This window comes from Myotis daubentonii, chromosome 3 (genome assembly GCF_963259705.1).
Source record: "Myotis daubentonii chromosome 3, mMyoDau2.1, whole genome shotgun sequence".
Classification (NCBI taxonomy): Eukaryota; Metazoa; Chordata; class Mammalia; order Chiroptera; family Vespertilionidae; genus Myotis; species Myotis daubentonii.
In genome coordinates, this window is record NC_081842.1 from 59180960 (window position 1) to 59197297 (window position 16338).

Genomic DNA, 16338 nt, shown 5'->3' on the forward strand with positions numbered 1-16338 from the left:
TTCCTATAGGTCAAATAAAGATTACTATTTCAGCTTCTGTGGTTTCCCAAGTGCTTGGCTAAGGGATTTCACTTGTTCTCTTTTAATCCTCCAACTGCTCTTTGATGTGGGTAGTTGTCACTATGTTATCGATGCCAAAATCAGGGCTTACAAGGCTTAGGAGAATTTACTTTGCTCAAGGTCACAACTATTAGATACTGTTTGTCCAAAGATGGGGAAGTGTCTTGCAGGTTTTATGTCAAAGAAAGCAGTCATGGAGGTGTTCTGTGCCAGGAACTCTCAGAATTACACATGGCAGCCACAGCTGGGCCAGCTTTTTTTGTTGGACCATTCTTTCTGAATCTTCCTTAGCAGCAGCATCCTTAAACTGACTACATGAGGTATAAGTTATTTTAAGATTACATAGGTCCTCAGCCCAAACATCTTTCCCCTTCTGTGGTGCTAAAATTATGTATAATCCGACCAATAAAACAACAGAAATTTAAAAATAATATGCAAATGATTTTGAGTTTAGTAGCATAGTGGCTAAACTCAGAAGCATGTTTCCATTCAACAAATGTAGAAGGTATTAATACAGAAGTAAGGTTTTAATACAGAAAAATCCTGCCTTAGAAAGCAGTGCCACGCATGGATGTGAATTTAACACAGCTAACTTCCTAAAGGAGAATCGTCCCAAGGAATGTCAAAAAGATCACTTTTTAATGTATGCTGTTATGTTCCGCTTACCTCTATGTCCTTTTTCAAAGTGTTCTTACACTTTGGAATGGTTCTACTAATTCTTTGTACTTGAATACAGTATGTCAGGCCATGGGTGAGCGCCTTGCACCAAGTAGATCTTTAATAAGCACTAAATGACTGAAGGAATATGCAACTATATGATATTAGTAAAGGGCATTTGGTTACCAAAAAGTTCAAAGGAATTCCTTTTATGCTGCTGTCTGAAATCAGGATTAACAACTCGTAAAGCTACTGTCTTAAAATGTATTTTATATGTAGTAACCTTTCAAGAGACAATTTGATCTGAAGTTTACAAAAGCAAATGTAGCAGAGATTTGTTATATAAAAACAACCTATGCCTTCTGAGAGAAGTTAATGGTGTATTTTACAGGATAGCTAATTATAAAATCAACCCCATGTGTTTATGTATACTAAAAATAGCTCTCCAGTCTTTTCTGGCATAGTCTAGGGTTAAAACTTTTGTCCAATTATATCCAATTGATGTGGAAATTGATGGTTACCCTTCACCCGTGGTCGGCAAACTGTGGCTCGCAAGCCACATGCGGCTCTTTGGCCCCTTGAGTGTGGCTCTTCCTAAGCCTTAGGAGTACCCTAATTAAGTTAATAACAATGTACCTACCTATATAGTTTAAGTTTAAAAAAGTTGGCTCTCAAAAGAAATTTCAATCGTCGTACTGTTGATATTTGGCTCTGTTAACTAATGAGTTTGCCGACTGACCACTGCCCTACACTATTAAATAGGGATTTTTTATTGTTACATATTATATGTATTGCTGCAGGAGAACATTATCCATTCCTCCAATTTAAGTGACAGATCAGAAACAGAAAGATGGTAGGTTTCTTCATCCCATGATTGCTTCTCTACTATTTTTGAGAGATTCCACTGACCAGGTGTTTTGTTTTTCTGAAAACAAAACAAAACCTTAAAATATAGCCTTAACTCCTGCAGACTACACTATCATCTATAGTACAAAACTGTTGGGTTTACAAGTTTATTGTAGTCAGCTTAGATGATTGTTTTCCCTATTTCATTTGCCATTTTGAAAGAGCCTTGTTTGAGAAAAAAAATAAGTGGTCATTTCTGTGATACTGAATGTTTTGCAAAGAATAAAATTACTCTTAAATTCCTTTTTCTTTCCCACTTACCCTAAGGAAGCCAAAGGAGTCCAGCAGGTGGGTGTCCACAATGTGGTTCACTTCCTTACCAAAACCACTTGGGTCCAGCATTATTTAGAGTGATGGGAAGGGAGAAAATAGAAACTCAGAAGACCACAGTGGTGGGAACAGAACACTACCAGAGAGAGAGCTCGGCAGGATCGGGTGTAAAATATCCTGTGAAGAGTGCGGAACTTTCCAAGATTAAATTGTGGTTATGAGGAGAGAGCCCTCTTGAGAAGTCAGCAGTGGCTGTACTGGTTTTCTGGGGGCAGTCCCAGTTTTTAGATCAACACCTGTTCATTATTTCAGTGTCTCCTTTCGCTTTAAAAAAAAGTCTCAGTTTAGATAAGTTATATGGCCAGCCCATATTTAAACTCAAGTAGATTTTCATATGTTTAAATTGCTGGTGGTCTAAAGCAACTATATGTACACAGTCCTATTCAGTTTGATTTTTGAGATTGAATTGGGTAATCAGAGTTACTACAAAGCAAGTCAGTCAAGATGACCCTTAATGTAGGAAATCACTCCCAGGCTATGTTTAGGTCTGACACACATATAAAAAAAAATTTTAATTAAAAAAAAAAGGAAAAGAAACCAGCCCGCCGGTGTTGCTCAGCAGTTGAGCATCAACCCAGGAACCAAGAGGTCACTGGTTTGATTCCTGGTCAGAGCACATGCCAGGGTTACAAACTCAATCCCCAGTAGGGGGCATGCAAGAGGCAGTCCATCTGTGTTTCTATCTCTGTTTCTCTCCTCTCTCTAAAAAGCAATAAAAACATATTTTAAAAAACGAAACAGCCCTAACCGGTTTGGCTCTGGATAAAGCGTCGGCCTACAGACTGAAGGGTCCCAGGTTCAATTCCGGTCAAGGGCAATGTACCTTGGTTGCAGGCACATCCCCAGTAGGAGGTATGCAGGAGGCAGCTGACCGATGTTTCTTTCTCATCTATGTTTCTAACTCTCTGTCCCTCTCCCTTCCTCTCTGTAAAAAATCAATAAAATATATTTCAAAACAAAACAAAACAGCCCTAGCCAGTTTGGCTCAGTGGATAGAGCTTCGACCTGCATACTGAAGGGTCCCGGGTTCAATTCCTGTCAAGGGCACATGCCCGGGTTGTGGGCTCGATTCCCATTAGGGGGCATGCAGGCAGTAGTGATCAATGATTCTCATCATTGATGTTTCTATCTCTCCCTCTCCTTCCTCTCTGAAATCAATAAAAATATATTTATTAAATAAATAAAAATAAAAAACAAAAACCAACTGCCATGACCGAGTAGTTCGGTTGGAGTGTTGTCCTCATATGTCAAGGTGGGGGGTTCAATCCCTGGGTAGGGAAAATTCTAGAATCAACCAATGGATATATAAATAACTGAAACAATTAAATTGATGTTTCTCTTTCCCTCCTCCCTCTAAAGTCAATAAATTAAATGTCCTGCCTGGTGTGGCTCAGTTGGTTGAGCATAGTCCTGTGCACTGAAAGGTCGCCAGTTTGATTCCCAGTCAGGGCACATACCTGGGTTGTGTGTTCCATCCCTGGTCAGGGCGCATGGGGGAGGCAACCAATCAATATTTCTCTCTCTTGCCCTCTAAAATCAAAACATTTTTCATAAATCTTAAAATGATCTATTTGTGGCAACATTTCTATTTAGAATATTTGCAAATTTTACAAATTTGAGGGGCAAGGAGAATAAACTTTTCAACCACAGATGAGACTTTCCATTTTAAAACTATGGAAGCCTGGCCAGCGTGGCTCAGTGGTTGAGCATTGACCTACAAACCAGGAGGTCACAGTTCGATTCCCGGTCAGGGCATGTGCCCAGATTGTGGGCTTGATCCCCAGTGTGAGGTGTGCAGGAGGCAGCCAATCAATGATTCTCTCATCATTGATGTTTTTCTCTATCCCTCACCCTTCCTCTCTGAAATCAATAAAAATATATTTAAAACAAAACTTCTATGGAAGCCCTGTGTGGCTTAGCTGGTTGGAGTGTCATCCCCTACACCAAAAGGTGGTGGGCTCAATTCCCGGTCAGTGCACATATCCAGGTTGTGGGTTCAATCCCCACTTGGGGGTGCAGAGGCAACTGATGGATGTTTCTCTCAAAAAAAAAAAAATTTATGGGCCCTAGCAGGTTTGGCTCAGTGGATAGAGCAGTGATGGCGAACCTATGACACGCATGTCAGAGGTGACACGCGAACACATTCTTTTGGTTGATTTTTCTTTGTTAAATGGCATTTAAATATATAAAATAAATTTCAAAAATATAAGTCTCTGTTTTACTATGGTTGCAAATATCAAAAAATTTCTATATGTGACACGGCACCACAGTTAAGTTAGGGTTTTTCAAAATGCTGACACACCAAGCTCAAAAGGTTCGCCATCACTGGGATAGAGAGTGGGCCTGATGACTGAAGGGTCCCAGGTTCAATTGTGGTCAAGGGCACGTACCTCGGTTGGTCGAGGTGTGTGCAGGAGGCAGCCGATCAATGTGCCTCTCTCACATCGATGTTTCTGTGTCTTCTCTTTCCCTTCCACTCTCTGAAAATCAATGAAAAAATATCTTTGGCTGAGCATTAAAAAAATAAATAAAAACTTTAAAAAATGTTATGGGAAATTTAAAGAAAATAACTTGATTTCTACAGGAAAGAAAACTTCCAAATCACTTATTTGGTGGCAATTAAAGGCTGCAAATATAGAAATTGTTAAATACGGACTGTGTAGGATACTTTGAGAGCCCCAAAGCAAATCTATAATTATGGTTCCTGTCCCTTTTACCCTGCTCTTACTCCATACTTGCTGATGCTCCTGTGCCCCCCAGGAAGTAAACTATTAAATTCTTAGTCTTAATTCACAAGGACTACAATATTATGACTACATGTTAGTATTATAACATGACTAGTGGATAATGGTTTGACTAGTTATAGTCATAGCTTTAATTTCCTTTACATGAATTCCTGACCAAAAAAACCCCAGAAATCAAGAAATGAATTTTAATACTGGACATTTTTTCAGTCAAGTTCTGGGAAAATTATCTTTCTGGATATTCCTATCAACACATTCTCAGGTGCCCCTTTTCCCTCATGCTTGTGGTATTTCTAGTGGGCTAACTACACTCCAGCACTAACACCCCAACCTAGTCCTCATGTCATGTGTTTACCTTGTCTAAATTCCTCTTTCATTACTCTCCCAGCACATAGAACAGTTATTGGAAAAATAGATTTGCTTAAATTCTTTGGAACAAAGCCTACATTTTTTTTTCTTAAGTACTTTTAAATTTATTTTTAATGAATTAATTCCAGTGGAAATAATTTCAATTGATGCAGAATTTAAAATGGTTCTATGTTTCCCAGCAACAATCACACTAATCTAGGCTAATGGGAGGATAGGAGAGGGAGAAGGCACAGTTTAAACAGAATTGAACTTTAAGATACAGTACAGTGAAAAAGTGTGTCTTTTAAAAGTGTTACAGAGGGGAGGTCCATGGTAGTTAAGAGGAATCATAATGTGTATAAATGGAAGCTCCAAACCTTTTAAAAGATGTTTATCTAAAAAAAAAAAAAGATGTTTATCTCATTGATTTGGACTAGCTAAGACTAAAGCATTTGTGCAATTCCTGTATAATTTCCAAACTAAAGTAGTAGGGTCTTAAAGTAATGAGGTTTTTACTATAGTTACCTAATTATAGGTGATATAATTGTGCGGTTGTACCAATTATCCCTTAAAAAATAGGAAACCCTTTGTTTTTAAATGTTTTAAATCTTTATTTTTTTTAAATTTTTAAATATATTTTTATTGATTTCAGAGAGGAAGGGAGAAGGAGAGAGAGTTAGAAACATCAATGATGAGAGAGAATCACTGATCAGCTGCCTCCTACATGCCCCCCACTGGGGATCGAGCTCGCAACCCAGGCATGTGCCCCTGGCTGGAATCGAACCTGGGGCCCTTCAGTCCGCAGGCTGATGCTCCATCCACCGAGCCAAGCCAGCTAGGGCAAATGTTTTAATTCTTGATTGACAGAAAACATGAAGGATATTTGCCTCCTGACTTCAACTTATCTATGGGGAAAACCATTTAAAACAGAACACTTGCTGACTCTCTAGGGCACTCTTTATTGAGCAATTCAAGGATTGGAGAAATTACCAATTTTTTTTATTTTTTTTTTTGGTAAACCTATTTTTGTTTAAAGAGAGTAATTACATCTGAAAAACATGTATCATTCAGGTAATACTTTCACAGCCATTACTCATTTCTTAAACCTGAGGTAAACTCTCTAAAGTCTAATTAGAAGAAACCATACACATTTCTTACCCCATTCCATCAACTTCTTTGTCCCTTTTCTGTCTCAAGCACCTATGCAGATAGGAACTTTCCTTAATTTTCTTTGGAAGCTTAAACTATTTGGAAGTTTACCCCAGCACTACCAGATCATGCTCTCTGTGCACTGGCGTTTCAAGGCCCCTAACACATATTCTTTTATCCTTTTCTAAACATTTAGGGGAAACTTCATTATTTTTATTGATTGATTTTAGAGAAAGAGGGAGGGGAGGAGGACAGAGACATCAATTTGTTGTTCCACTTACATTGGTTCTTCTTTTTTTTATTTTTAAAATATATTTTTATTGATTTCAGAGAGGAAGGGCGAGAAACATCCAAGATCAGAGAGAATCATTCATTGATTGGTGCCCCCTCCACCTCCCGCCCCTTACTGGGTATTGAGCCCACAGCCCGCCCTGACCCGGAATCCAACCGGGACCTCCTAGTTCCTAGGTCCACGCTCAACCACCAGGACACACAGGCCAGGGGTTGATTCCTGTTATGTGTCGTGATCGGGCTCGACCTGTCACCTTGGAGTAGAGGGATGACGCTCTAACCGACTGAGCAATCCGGCCATGGCTTTTAGGGAAAACTTTAAAACCAGAAGTCGCTTCGCTCCCCCAGCCCATTTGCAGCCTTGCTGTATACAAGACTTAGCTACATTCCCAAACGCGCACTGTCTGGGCAGCTCACGTCCCAACTGTGGGCATAGCCCTGCGGCTAAAGGCGGAAAATGCAGTCCTTTCTTGTGACACGGTTTGCAAAAAGAAACAAATCTTTTCTGACATATTCACCGCTTCCCACTCTAGCCGGTCAAGTCTGGAACAATCCCGTCCCCGGGGTTAAGAAGACATTGCGCATTTCCGTGTAGAGGCGGGGGCGAAGAAGACCGGAAGGAAACCGCTTCCTTTTTTTTTGCGCAAGCGCACGAAGGCTTCCCCCCATTGGTCACTTCGACTCGGAAGTAGGTGGCTCCCTCTGCGCATGCGCTCAGCGTCCGGCCGGCTGTTTTAGCGATTGACGCGGCGGTGATGCCGTTTGTATCTGCAGAACGCAGTCGGCAGGCCGGACCTCGAATAACGGCGAATACGCAGGTTTTCTCTTAGCTTCTGAAATCTGTCTAAAGCGGTGCTGCCTTCATGCTAAAGTACCTAAACTCTGCCATACTGTGAGGGTTCTCAGTGTTCTCAAACCTGTCGAACTGGGGGAGGGGCCGTGAAAAATAGTTTGTATAGAGATTTCCCTGCGCCCTGCCCCGCCCCGTTCACAAAATACCCAACATTAATACCTTACTTGCTGACTGCGCATGGGACTTTTTAATAATATTTCTCAAGTATTTGTTTACAGAAGGAAGCAAGGAGAAACTGAAGCGGTGCAAGCCATGTGTATATGGTAATTTAAAGATGATCCAGAAATTATCATTCAAGACCGTTTATTTTTTAGTCTAATAATCTAATGTTTTAATCTTCATTTTGCTGGGCAGAAAATCAGAATACTGGGCTGCCTGGTTCTGGGCCGGACGCTGAGCCAACCTAGTGATTTCGAAGCCATGGCAACAAAGGAATCAGATGCCAAAGCAGAGTCGGCCCTCACCTCATCAGCCAATCGGAGCGAACAAGCGTATGAAAAACCAAACTATGCTCTCAGATGTACTCTTGTGGGGCATATGGAAGCAGTATCATCAGTGAAGTTTAGTCCTAATGGCGAGTGGCTAGCAAGTTCTTCTGCTGACAAAGTAATTATAATTTGGGGAGCCTATGATGGAAAAAAGGAGAAAATTCTTCATGGTCACAGTCTGGAAATATCAGATGTTGACTGGTCATCAGATTCCAGTCGTCTTGTTTCTGCCTCAGATGATAAAACTCTCAAGATTTGGGATGTGAGATCAGGAAAATGTTTGAAAACGCTGAAGGGGCACAGTAATTATGTGTTTTGCTGTAATTTCAATCCACCATCCAACCTCATAATCTCAGGATCTTTTGATGAGAGTGTGAAAATATGGGAGGTGAAAACAGGCAAGTGCCTCAAGACTTTGTCTGCTCATTCTGACCCAGTTTCTGCTGTTCATTTTAGTTGTAATGGGTCCTTGATAGCGTCAGGTAGTTACGATGGCATCTGTAGAATCTGGGATGCTGCATCAGGTCAGTGTTTAAAAACACTTATTGATGATGATAACCCTCCCGTCTCTTTTGTAAAATTTTCTCCAAATGGTAAATACATTCTCATTGCAACTTTGGATAATACTCTTAAACTATGGGATTATAGCAGAGGCAGATGCCTGAAGACATACACTGGTCATAAAAATGAGAGATACTGCATATTTGCCAGTTTTTCAGTTACTGGTGGGAAGTGGATTGTGTCTGGTTCAGAGGATAACCTAGTTTACATTTGGAACCTTCAGACTAAAGAGATTGTACAGAAATTACAAGGTCACACAGACGTCGTCATCTCAGCAGCTTGTCATCCTACAGAAAACATCATTGCATCAGCAGCGTTAGGAAATGACAAAACAATTAAACTGTGGATAAGTAACTACTAAACCCTTTAGAAATCAAGTAGTAGAGCCAAGTTGGCAAAAAGTTGTATATTTTAAAAGATGATTTCTCTTAATTTTGGCATGGTTTTGTATTTCTTAACATTGTCTTGAATTATATAAGATTTTAAGACATACAACCTACATTTTCAAAGCAAGACAGTTGGAATAGCAAGTCTAGAACCCAGGGCTTCTGACTCTTAATCTTGAAGTTTATTAATCTCTTGTGTCTGTCATTGAATAGATTTCCATTCTATTCTCAATGACTATTTAAAGGATTGGTATATTTGAGGAATATTTAGAAGATTCACAAGACAGAATGATTAATTAAATGAGGAGAGCAAAGGAGTCTGGAATAACTCCAAGGTTTTTGGTTTGGGAGATCAGATGAATAAGAGCCTTAGGCCTGGGATGGTGGTGGATTAGAGATGTGTGTCAGGCACCACTCACACTAAGTGCAATTCCTGTATAGTGATAGCCTACCAAATGGGACATGAAATAGTCTATGGAATCAAGTCTTTAATTGGGAAAAATAAGTCATGGTTAGGTTTGTTCTGAGAGTGTAAAACATTATAAATGGCATTTTTCTGAATTACCCCTAGATGGCTTGTCAGGTTGTGCCCTCATGATTTTGAAACAAGCTAAATGTTGGAGTGGTGAGGCTGCTCTCTTTCATTATGTGACTGACTCACTAGTTCCTATCCATGCTTCAAACTTAGTTCAGAAATCAGTATTTTGTGGAGCCATCACTGCCTGCCTGACTCCAACCACAGTTGGCAGCTGAGTTAGATTTTATTGCTATTTCTTTTTTTTTTTAAAAGAAAGCATTTTTATTTTTTAAAAAAAATATATATTTGATTTCAGAGAGGGAGAAGAGATAGAAACATCAATGATAAGAGAGAACTACTGATCAGCTGCCTCCTGCACGCCCACTACTGGGGATCGAGCAACCGAGTCATGTGCCCTTGACCAGAATTGAACCCCAGGACCCTTCAGTTCAAAGCTGATGCTCTATCCACTGAGCTAAACCAGTTAGGGCTATTGCTATTTCTATCGTTTCTGTTATTAAAGTTCAAAATATATCACTTATCAATTTGTATTGTAATGTTTCATAGGCCATGTTTCCCATATATTATGTGTTCTGTGGAGACAAGAAATATGTTATGCTATTGGACTTTGTATTCTCAGTTTTTGTATATAGAAGGGACTCAAGTGATGTTTGATGAATGACAAGGAATTATATCACCAGCACTTCATTCCTTGCCTGCTTTCACTAAATTTTTGGAATCAATTCCCCATGCTATTATTTTTGTTGTATCTGAGTATAATCTCACACAAGGCTTATATAAAATATAAAGTGGAAAATGGTTTCTGCCCACTATCTAGAGCAGCCGTGGGCAAACTACGGCCCGCGGGCCGGATCCGGCCCGTTTGAGATGAATAAAACTATTGAAAAAAAAGACCGTACCCTTTTATGTAATGATGTTTACTTTGAATTTATATTAGTTCACACAAACACTCCATGCTTTTGTTCCGGCCCTCCAGTCCAGTTTAAGAACCCATTGTGGCCCTCGAGTCAAAAAGTTTGCCCACCCCTGATCTAGAGACATGGTAAACATGAAAAAAAAAATCTAGAAATTAAGCAAAAGATAGTACAACAGTAATTTAATTGAAAGTATCAAGAGCAAAACTGTCTTTTGTGTTCTACAGTATTTTATACTAGTGCTCACTAAATCTGAATTGCTTGACAAGTTCTGAAAAACATAAGATATTAAAAGTTACTAGTAGGGTATGACTGCTGAGAAGTTAGCATGTGAGGGTACTGGGAGAAGTGAGATTAGATAGGGGTAGGTCTGAAATTCTGGCCAAGAAATTTGTATTTAATCCATAAGGAGGTAGTCACTATAAGTTACTGAACAGGAGAATGACACAAAATGAAAAAAGATTGTGTGTATTCTTGCTGCATATGTGAGCTTTGGTTTAAGAAAACATTTTTATTACAATAAAACTCCAAGATACAACACTTTAAAATGCTACTTTAGAAATTAAAAATGGTATTGTTTTATGAAGAAAGATTACTTATTTTTAAAAGAAGTACATTAAAATTTACCCATATTTAGAACATTGGTTTAGGTAAGATGTAACATAAATGTTCCAAAATAAACTAATCTAAAATGTGTAAGGAACAGTGCTTTTTGATAGTAAATTTTCAAGTGATAAAAATCAAAGAATTTGGTATCTAAAAAGAAGCTATGGTCAAATTACTACAAAATAAAATTTATAGACAAACATCATTAACATCAGATAGTTATAAAGCTCTAGGTAGACTGATGTATTACATTTTATTAAGCCAAGTTCCCAAACAGCTGCATTTTAATCTGCTATAACCCTCTTAGGAGACCTAGCAGATTGAGATGGCTGTGAGGACTTGTCATCCACTATTATTTGTGAGAGAATAAATGACTATTTAAAATAGAAACCAGCATCCTTACCTAAATATGAGACAGCTTGGCATACCGGTCAAAGTGAGATATATACCAGGTGCAAATGCAACACTAATAAGAAAATGCATTTGGTAGACTTTCATAATTGAGAAGTTTAGTGTAAAGGCAGCAGGACAAGGACCAGTTAGGAATTCTAAGCCATGGAGCAGAAGAGGTGACTGCTGGTCCCAAGCAATTCAATGATGCTGGGATTTCAAAGTCCTCAGAAACTTGTGGCAAGATCATTATCATCACCTTGCTAGGACATTTTCAAGGACTGTGCTCCTAAAAGCCTCTATGTCAGCACACCCCAGAATGGCAAAGTGTGTTCTGTCTGCTTTCCAGGGCTCTCAGAAGAACCATGGCACTTGAGGAGGTTCGCTCTGTAAGATGCACTTGGGCGGTGTTCTCAGATGGCCTTCCTTCTCTTTCCAGAAAGGAATACAAATAAGAGAGAGAGAGAGAGAAATGCAGAAAAATAAGCATTTTGACTTCTGGGGAGAGATCACTTTGGTAATGGGAAGTAAAGTAAGATATGGATCCTGACTCTAAAGAGTTAATTTTTAAGTCAAAATAAGTTGTCTCGTTTTTCATTTAATCAAAAAAGTTGAGAGGACGCATTAACCTGGATCAAAGCCGTGAAATTAGACAAGTCATTTAAGAAAATTTATTTGTACCTCTAGAGCAGAAATAGGGAAATGGTATGTTTGTACAAACCATAACTTTTATGAAATGGATCCTCATACCACATTCTTTTAAGACAGGCTTGTTGCTGACACATTTTTCCTGGGTTTTCAAAATCTAGCCAACATGAATACCTCTCACTCTGTTTTGGCTTTCATAGCTGCTTCCTCTCTCAGACGAGCTTTCTTTTCTAAGTTCAGGCTTGTTAAAGACTCATGTCTTTTGACAGCCTAAAATGAAACAAATTTGAACAAGAAATTATTTATGCCCGTTTGTGAATGATGTCACTGATAGCAGCAGGTTAGCGATGGTACAAGAGTACGAGAATGGAATGGTCTGGAGCATGCACACTGGTCACAGCAGTCCCTTCCATGTGACTTCTGCTTCCTCTACTGCTTCACAGTCCATCAGTCCATTCATTCAAGCACTTCTCTTCCTTCCTGGCCTCATTCTTTAAATCTTGTCTCTCTTCTCTTACAATTTATTCCCTTGTCTTTCCCTTTTCCCTCCCTTTAGTATTAAATATGTTCTCATTTTTATCCCTTTTTTCTCCTTTTACTTTTTTTTTGCTGCTACCATTTTTTCCTTCTCCAACTCATTTGTATTCTTTCATACCAAAAACCATTCAGCTTTGGGGATCACAGACTTTCCCAAATATTATCATTGATGACTTCCAGCAGCTTCTATCCTAAAACTCCATCCTTAAAGAGCAAACGGCAGTGGGGGAGAGGCAACCATCCTCTTCCCTTGCTTCCCTCCTTGTGACCTGTTACATTATATGTGAAGCTTATATGAACAGACCAGCTTCAAAATTTTTAATACCAGCCCTAACCAGTTTGGCTCAGCGGATAGAGCACTGGCCTGTGGACTCAAGGGTCTCAGGTTCAATTCCGGTCAAGGGCATGTACCTTGGTTGCGGGCACATCCCCAGTAGGGGGTGTGCAGGAGGCAGCTGATGGATGTTTCTCTCTCATTGATGTTTCTAACTCTCTATCCCTCTCCCCTCCTCTCTGTAAAAAATCAATAAAATATATTAAAAAAAAATTTTAATACCAAGTAAGTGATACTACCACCATATAAGGTAGTATTTTCTGTGTAATTTCACATATAATGAGTTCTAGAAACCCCTGTGTCCTGTTCACCTGCTTCTGCAGATTTCAGAACTAAGCATGAGAGGTCAAAGAGGGAGACAGAAGAAAAACTGAAGTGGGGCAGGAGGAGTTGTCAAAAGAACTTCACCCAGGTCTGCACACTGCCCTTTTTACTCCCAGAACGTCAGCCTAACAGTATTTAACATTCCAAGACTAAAGAGAGCTGGTAGTTCCTTTCCCTTTTACTCTAGCCAGTGGTCAGCAAACTCATTAGTCAACAGAGCCAAATATCAACAGTACAACGATTGAAATTTCTTTTGAGAGCCAAGTTTTTTAAACTTAAACTATATGGGTAGGTACATTGTTATTAACTTAATTAGGGTACTCCTAAGGCTTAGGAAAAGCCACACGTGGCTTGCGAGCTGCAGTTTGCCGACCATTGCTCAGACTCTTCAGAGAAGGAGATCATTTACCACTGGGTTTGTAGAAAACCTCTTTTAATATCTGATAATAGATACAAGACATCCATTTCCACATGTAAACTGTGAAACGGAATTAGACACAGTATTAAAATAAAGGCTTAACCAGTGCTGCTGCATATAAAACTATATTTTAATCACAGGATAGTACAGTATAAAGTTTGATGATTTGCATACTTGGCTCTCAATTTTTATCTTCTTACTAGTATTAGCTATGTGACTTTGGGAAAATTATTTAACACCTTTTAAGCTTTATGTTCTTTTATAAAGTACAGATAAGCAAGAGAACCTACCTCTTAGGGTTATTGTGGTAAATGAGTTTAACAATGCCTGTGATATTATAAGCACTCAATAAGTGGGAGCCAATTTTTTTTTATTATTGTCTAAAGTTTTACTTATGTCTCCTTTTTCTCAAATTGCAGCCCCCCCCCCCTCGCCCCCAGCCATTCCAAAGCCCAGTGTCTTTGGTTATGCTAATATGCATGCATACAAGTCCTTTGGTTGCTCTCTAACCCCCCTCCCCACTCCCCTACCATTTGTCTCTGGATCTATTCTTGTTCATCAAATTATGTTGATCATTATATCAGTGGGAGCAATTTTAATATCGCCTCAGTTAGGTCTAGGTTCAAACTGTGGCTCTGCCATTAGGGAGATGCATGACCTTCCTAAGCTATATTTTCTCAGCTGGAAATGAGGTCCAAATAATAGTACCGATCTTGTAGTGTTGTGAAGTTCAAATGAGACAACAGCAAAGTATTCAATTCGTGATGCTATTAATAATTATCTATGTTAAAATAAAAGAATTCCTATGTACTGCTTAGGAGCTATGGTCTTCAGATATATGACCAGCTTGGCTGAGCTTGAAGTGGAGAAGTGTGATGAGATTGCTCATCAGGATTCAGGCAGTTAGGAGGAGGATAAATAAACCCATGTACTCAGAGTGCTTTACAGACATGCACAGAGCTATCACTAAATCTGCCAGTGTCATATTTCTTGTTTCACATTATTTATGACATCCGGGGATTGATGAATACTTTTTACTTTACAGAAAACTAACTTAGTCCTTCCCCCTGCCAAAGTTAGGATTTGCTATTTATCCCCAGGCATGATCCTAGGTTTGGCCCTATTATATCTTTGTTTCTTATAATTTCTTGTGTAAAAGCAGCCTTTTCTTCTCAAGAGAATAAATATGGGAGTCAATCCCTGATTTCCTATAGGCCCTTTGTGGAAAACAAACAGAGATAGGAAGTCCACTCTCACCTGCTTGCCCTCAATAACCATTAAGATGCATCCTGCCACTGTCAGGGCAATCATTACATAGCTGATCTTCACCCGGAGCTTGTTCTTTGCCGCATCGAGCATCTCAAACCTAGTAATACAATGAGATCATGAGAAAGAGTTAACTTTCTGAAGTTGCCAGCAGGATATAAAGCTTTGTGTACCACAAATCAGAAGTGCAGTGGTGCCTATAAATATGAAAAAGGAGATAGGGCCTGGAAATCTTGTAGGACTTTAGGGAGGATTGGGCATTCTCACAACTCACTTTATATATAAAATACAGTGAGACAGCACAAATTTACAGGAGAAAAAAAGGAGAAGGGTAAAGATAGGAAGTGAAGTCAGGAACAAAAAAGGCGAGGCATATGAATCTATGCTTGCTATGGTGGGCCCTGATTTTGGCTCTCAAGTTTCACATTAGTCGTCAGTGCTAAAATTGGAATCAGTAGCTCTTTCTCCTTGAGGTTCTCAAGAGGATATTATTTGATAAAATGATTACCTGAACATCCTGACAGATACTATAATGAATCTCATAAGTTTCAACACAAAGCACAATTCAGAAGGAAACAAACACAGGAGAGAGTTAATGTGCTTTTTATACCCAGATTTATGTTCTCTGCTTTGAACCAGGAACAGATTTAAAAATATCTCTAGATCAGAAGAAAGACCTTTAACAATACCCCCTTTATATATTTTTTAAAAAATATATTTTCATTGATTTCAGAGAGAGGGAGAGATAGAAACATCAGTGATGACAGAGAATCAGTGGTTGGCTGCCTTCTGCACACCCCCGAGTGTGGATCGGGCCTGGAAACCCCGATGTGCCCTGATTGGGAATGGAACCCTGACCTCCTGGTTCATGGGTTCAAACTCAACCACTGAGCAATATTGGCTGAACCTTGTTTATATTTTAACTAATGTTTTACTAAAATTGAGTGACAGTAAACTTCAGCTCTTTCTCAAGTGCCTCTTCTTACCTGTCCGCTGAATACAGATCCACGTGCCTTAACAGAAAGTTGAGGATTAGATTATTATTCTTGTGTGAAAGCTGAGAGGCAAAATAAGAAATTCTGAAGAAAAGGCCCTTTCACCTTGGTGATTCCGCAGGTGGGCAGTGGGTTGAAGTTCTATTACCTTGAATGTCTGGTAGAGCTTCAGGATAGGGCATGTGGAGTCCTAGTTGTCCCAGAATAAAGAACCGGGCTACTAGGCAGGGTATAAATAGTGATTATCTCTAGCTGATGGGATTGGAGTGCTAATTTTCTCCCCCACACTCATGTTTTGTTTTGTTTTTCCTTCTCATGTTTTTAACACAAATTACATTTGAAATCTAAAGACAAAAAGTACTTTAAAAATGCTTTGGTCCACCTGCCTGTTGTGGCTCAATAGTTGAGCATCGACCCATGAACTAAGAGGTCGCCAATTCAGTTTCTGGTCAAAACACATGCCCAATGGGGGCGTGCAGGAAGCAGCCAATCAATGTTTTTTCACATTGATGTTTCTCTCTCTCTTCCTTCCTCTCTCTCCCTTTCCCTTCCTCTCTCTCTAAAGATCAATAAAAAAAGGTCTTTTTAAAAAAAT

The 16338-nt window shown here is 39.3% G+C and overlaps 2 protein-coding genes across 3 annotated transcripts in view; one reads left to right on the plus strand and one right to left on the minus strand.

Moving 5' to 3' along the window:
* The first annotated feature begins 4255 nt into the window (after positions 1-4255).
* On the plus strand, positions 4256-9577 carry WDR5B (WD repeat domain 5B). 2 transcript variants are annotated; one of them, XM_059687674.1, is made up of 2 exons: positions 4257-7601; positions 7693-9577. In XM_059687674.1, the coding sequence occupies exons 1-2, from the start codon at positions 7599-7601 to the stop codon at positions 8746-8748; spliced, it is 1059 nt and encodes a 352-aa protein (XP_059543657.1). In that variant the 5' UTR covers positions 4257-7598; the 3' UTR covers positions 8749-9577. The 2 variants fall into 2 exon arrangements, with proteins under 2 accessions (XP_059543658.1, XP_059543657.1); XM_059687675.1 differs by having other exon boundaries at positions 4256-9577.
* A 2301-nt stretch (positions 9578-11878) lies between these two features.
* Positions 11879-16338, minus strand: part of FAM162A (family with sequence similarity 162 member A) — a 38730-nt gene continuing 34270 nt past the window's right edge. Inside the window, exons 4-5 of the mRNA XM_059687678.1 lie at positions 14740-14848; positions 11879-12139 (exon numbers count right to left, since the gene is read on the minus strand). Of these exons, the coding sequence (XP_059543661.1) occupies positions 12047-12139; positions 14740-14848 (202 nt within the window). The 3' untranslated portion in view covers positions 11879-12046. The remainder of the gene's footprint in view (positions 12140-14739; positions 14849-16338) is intronic.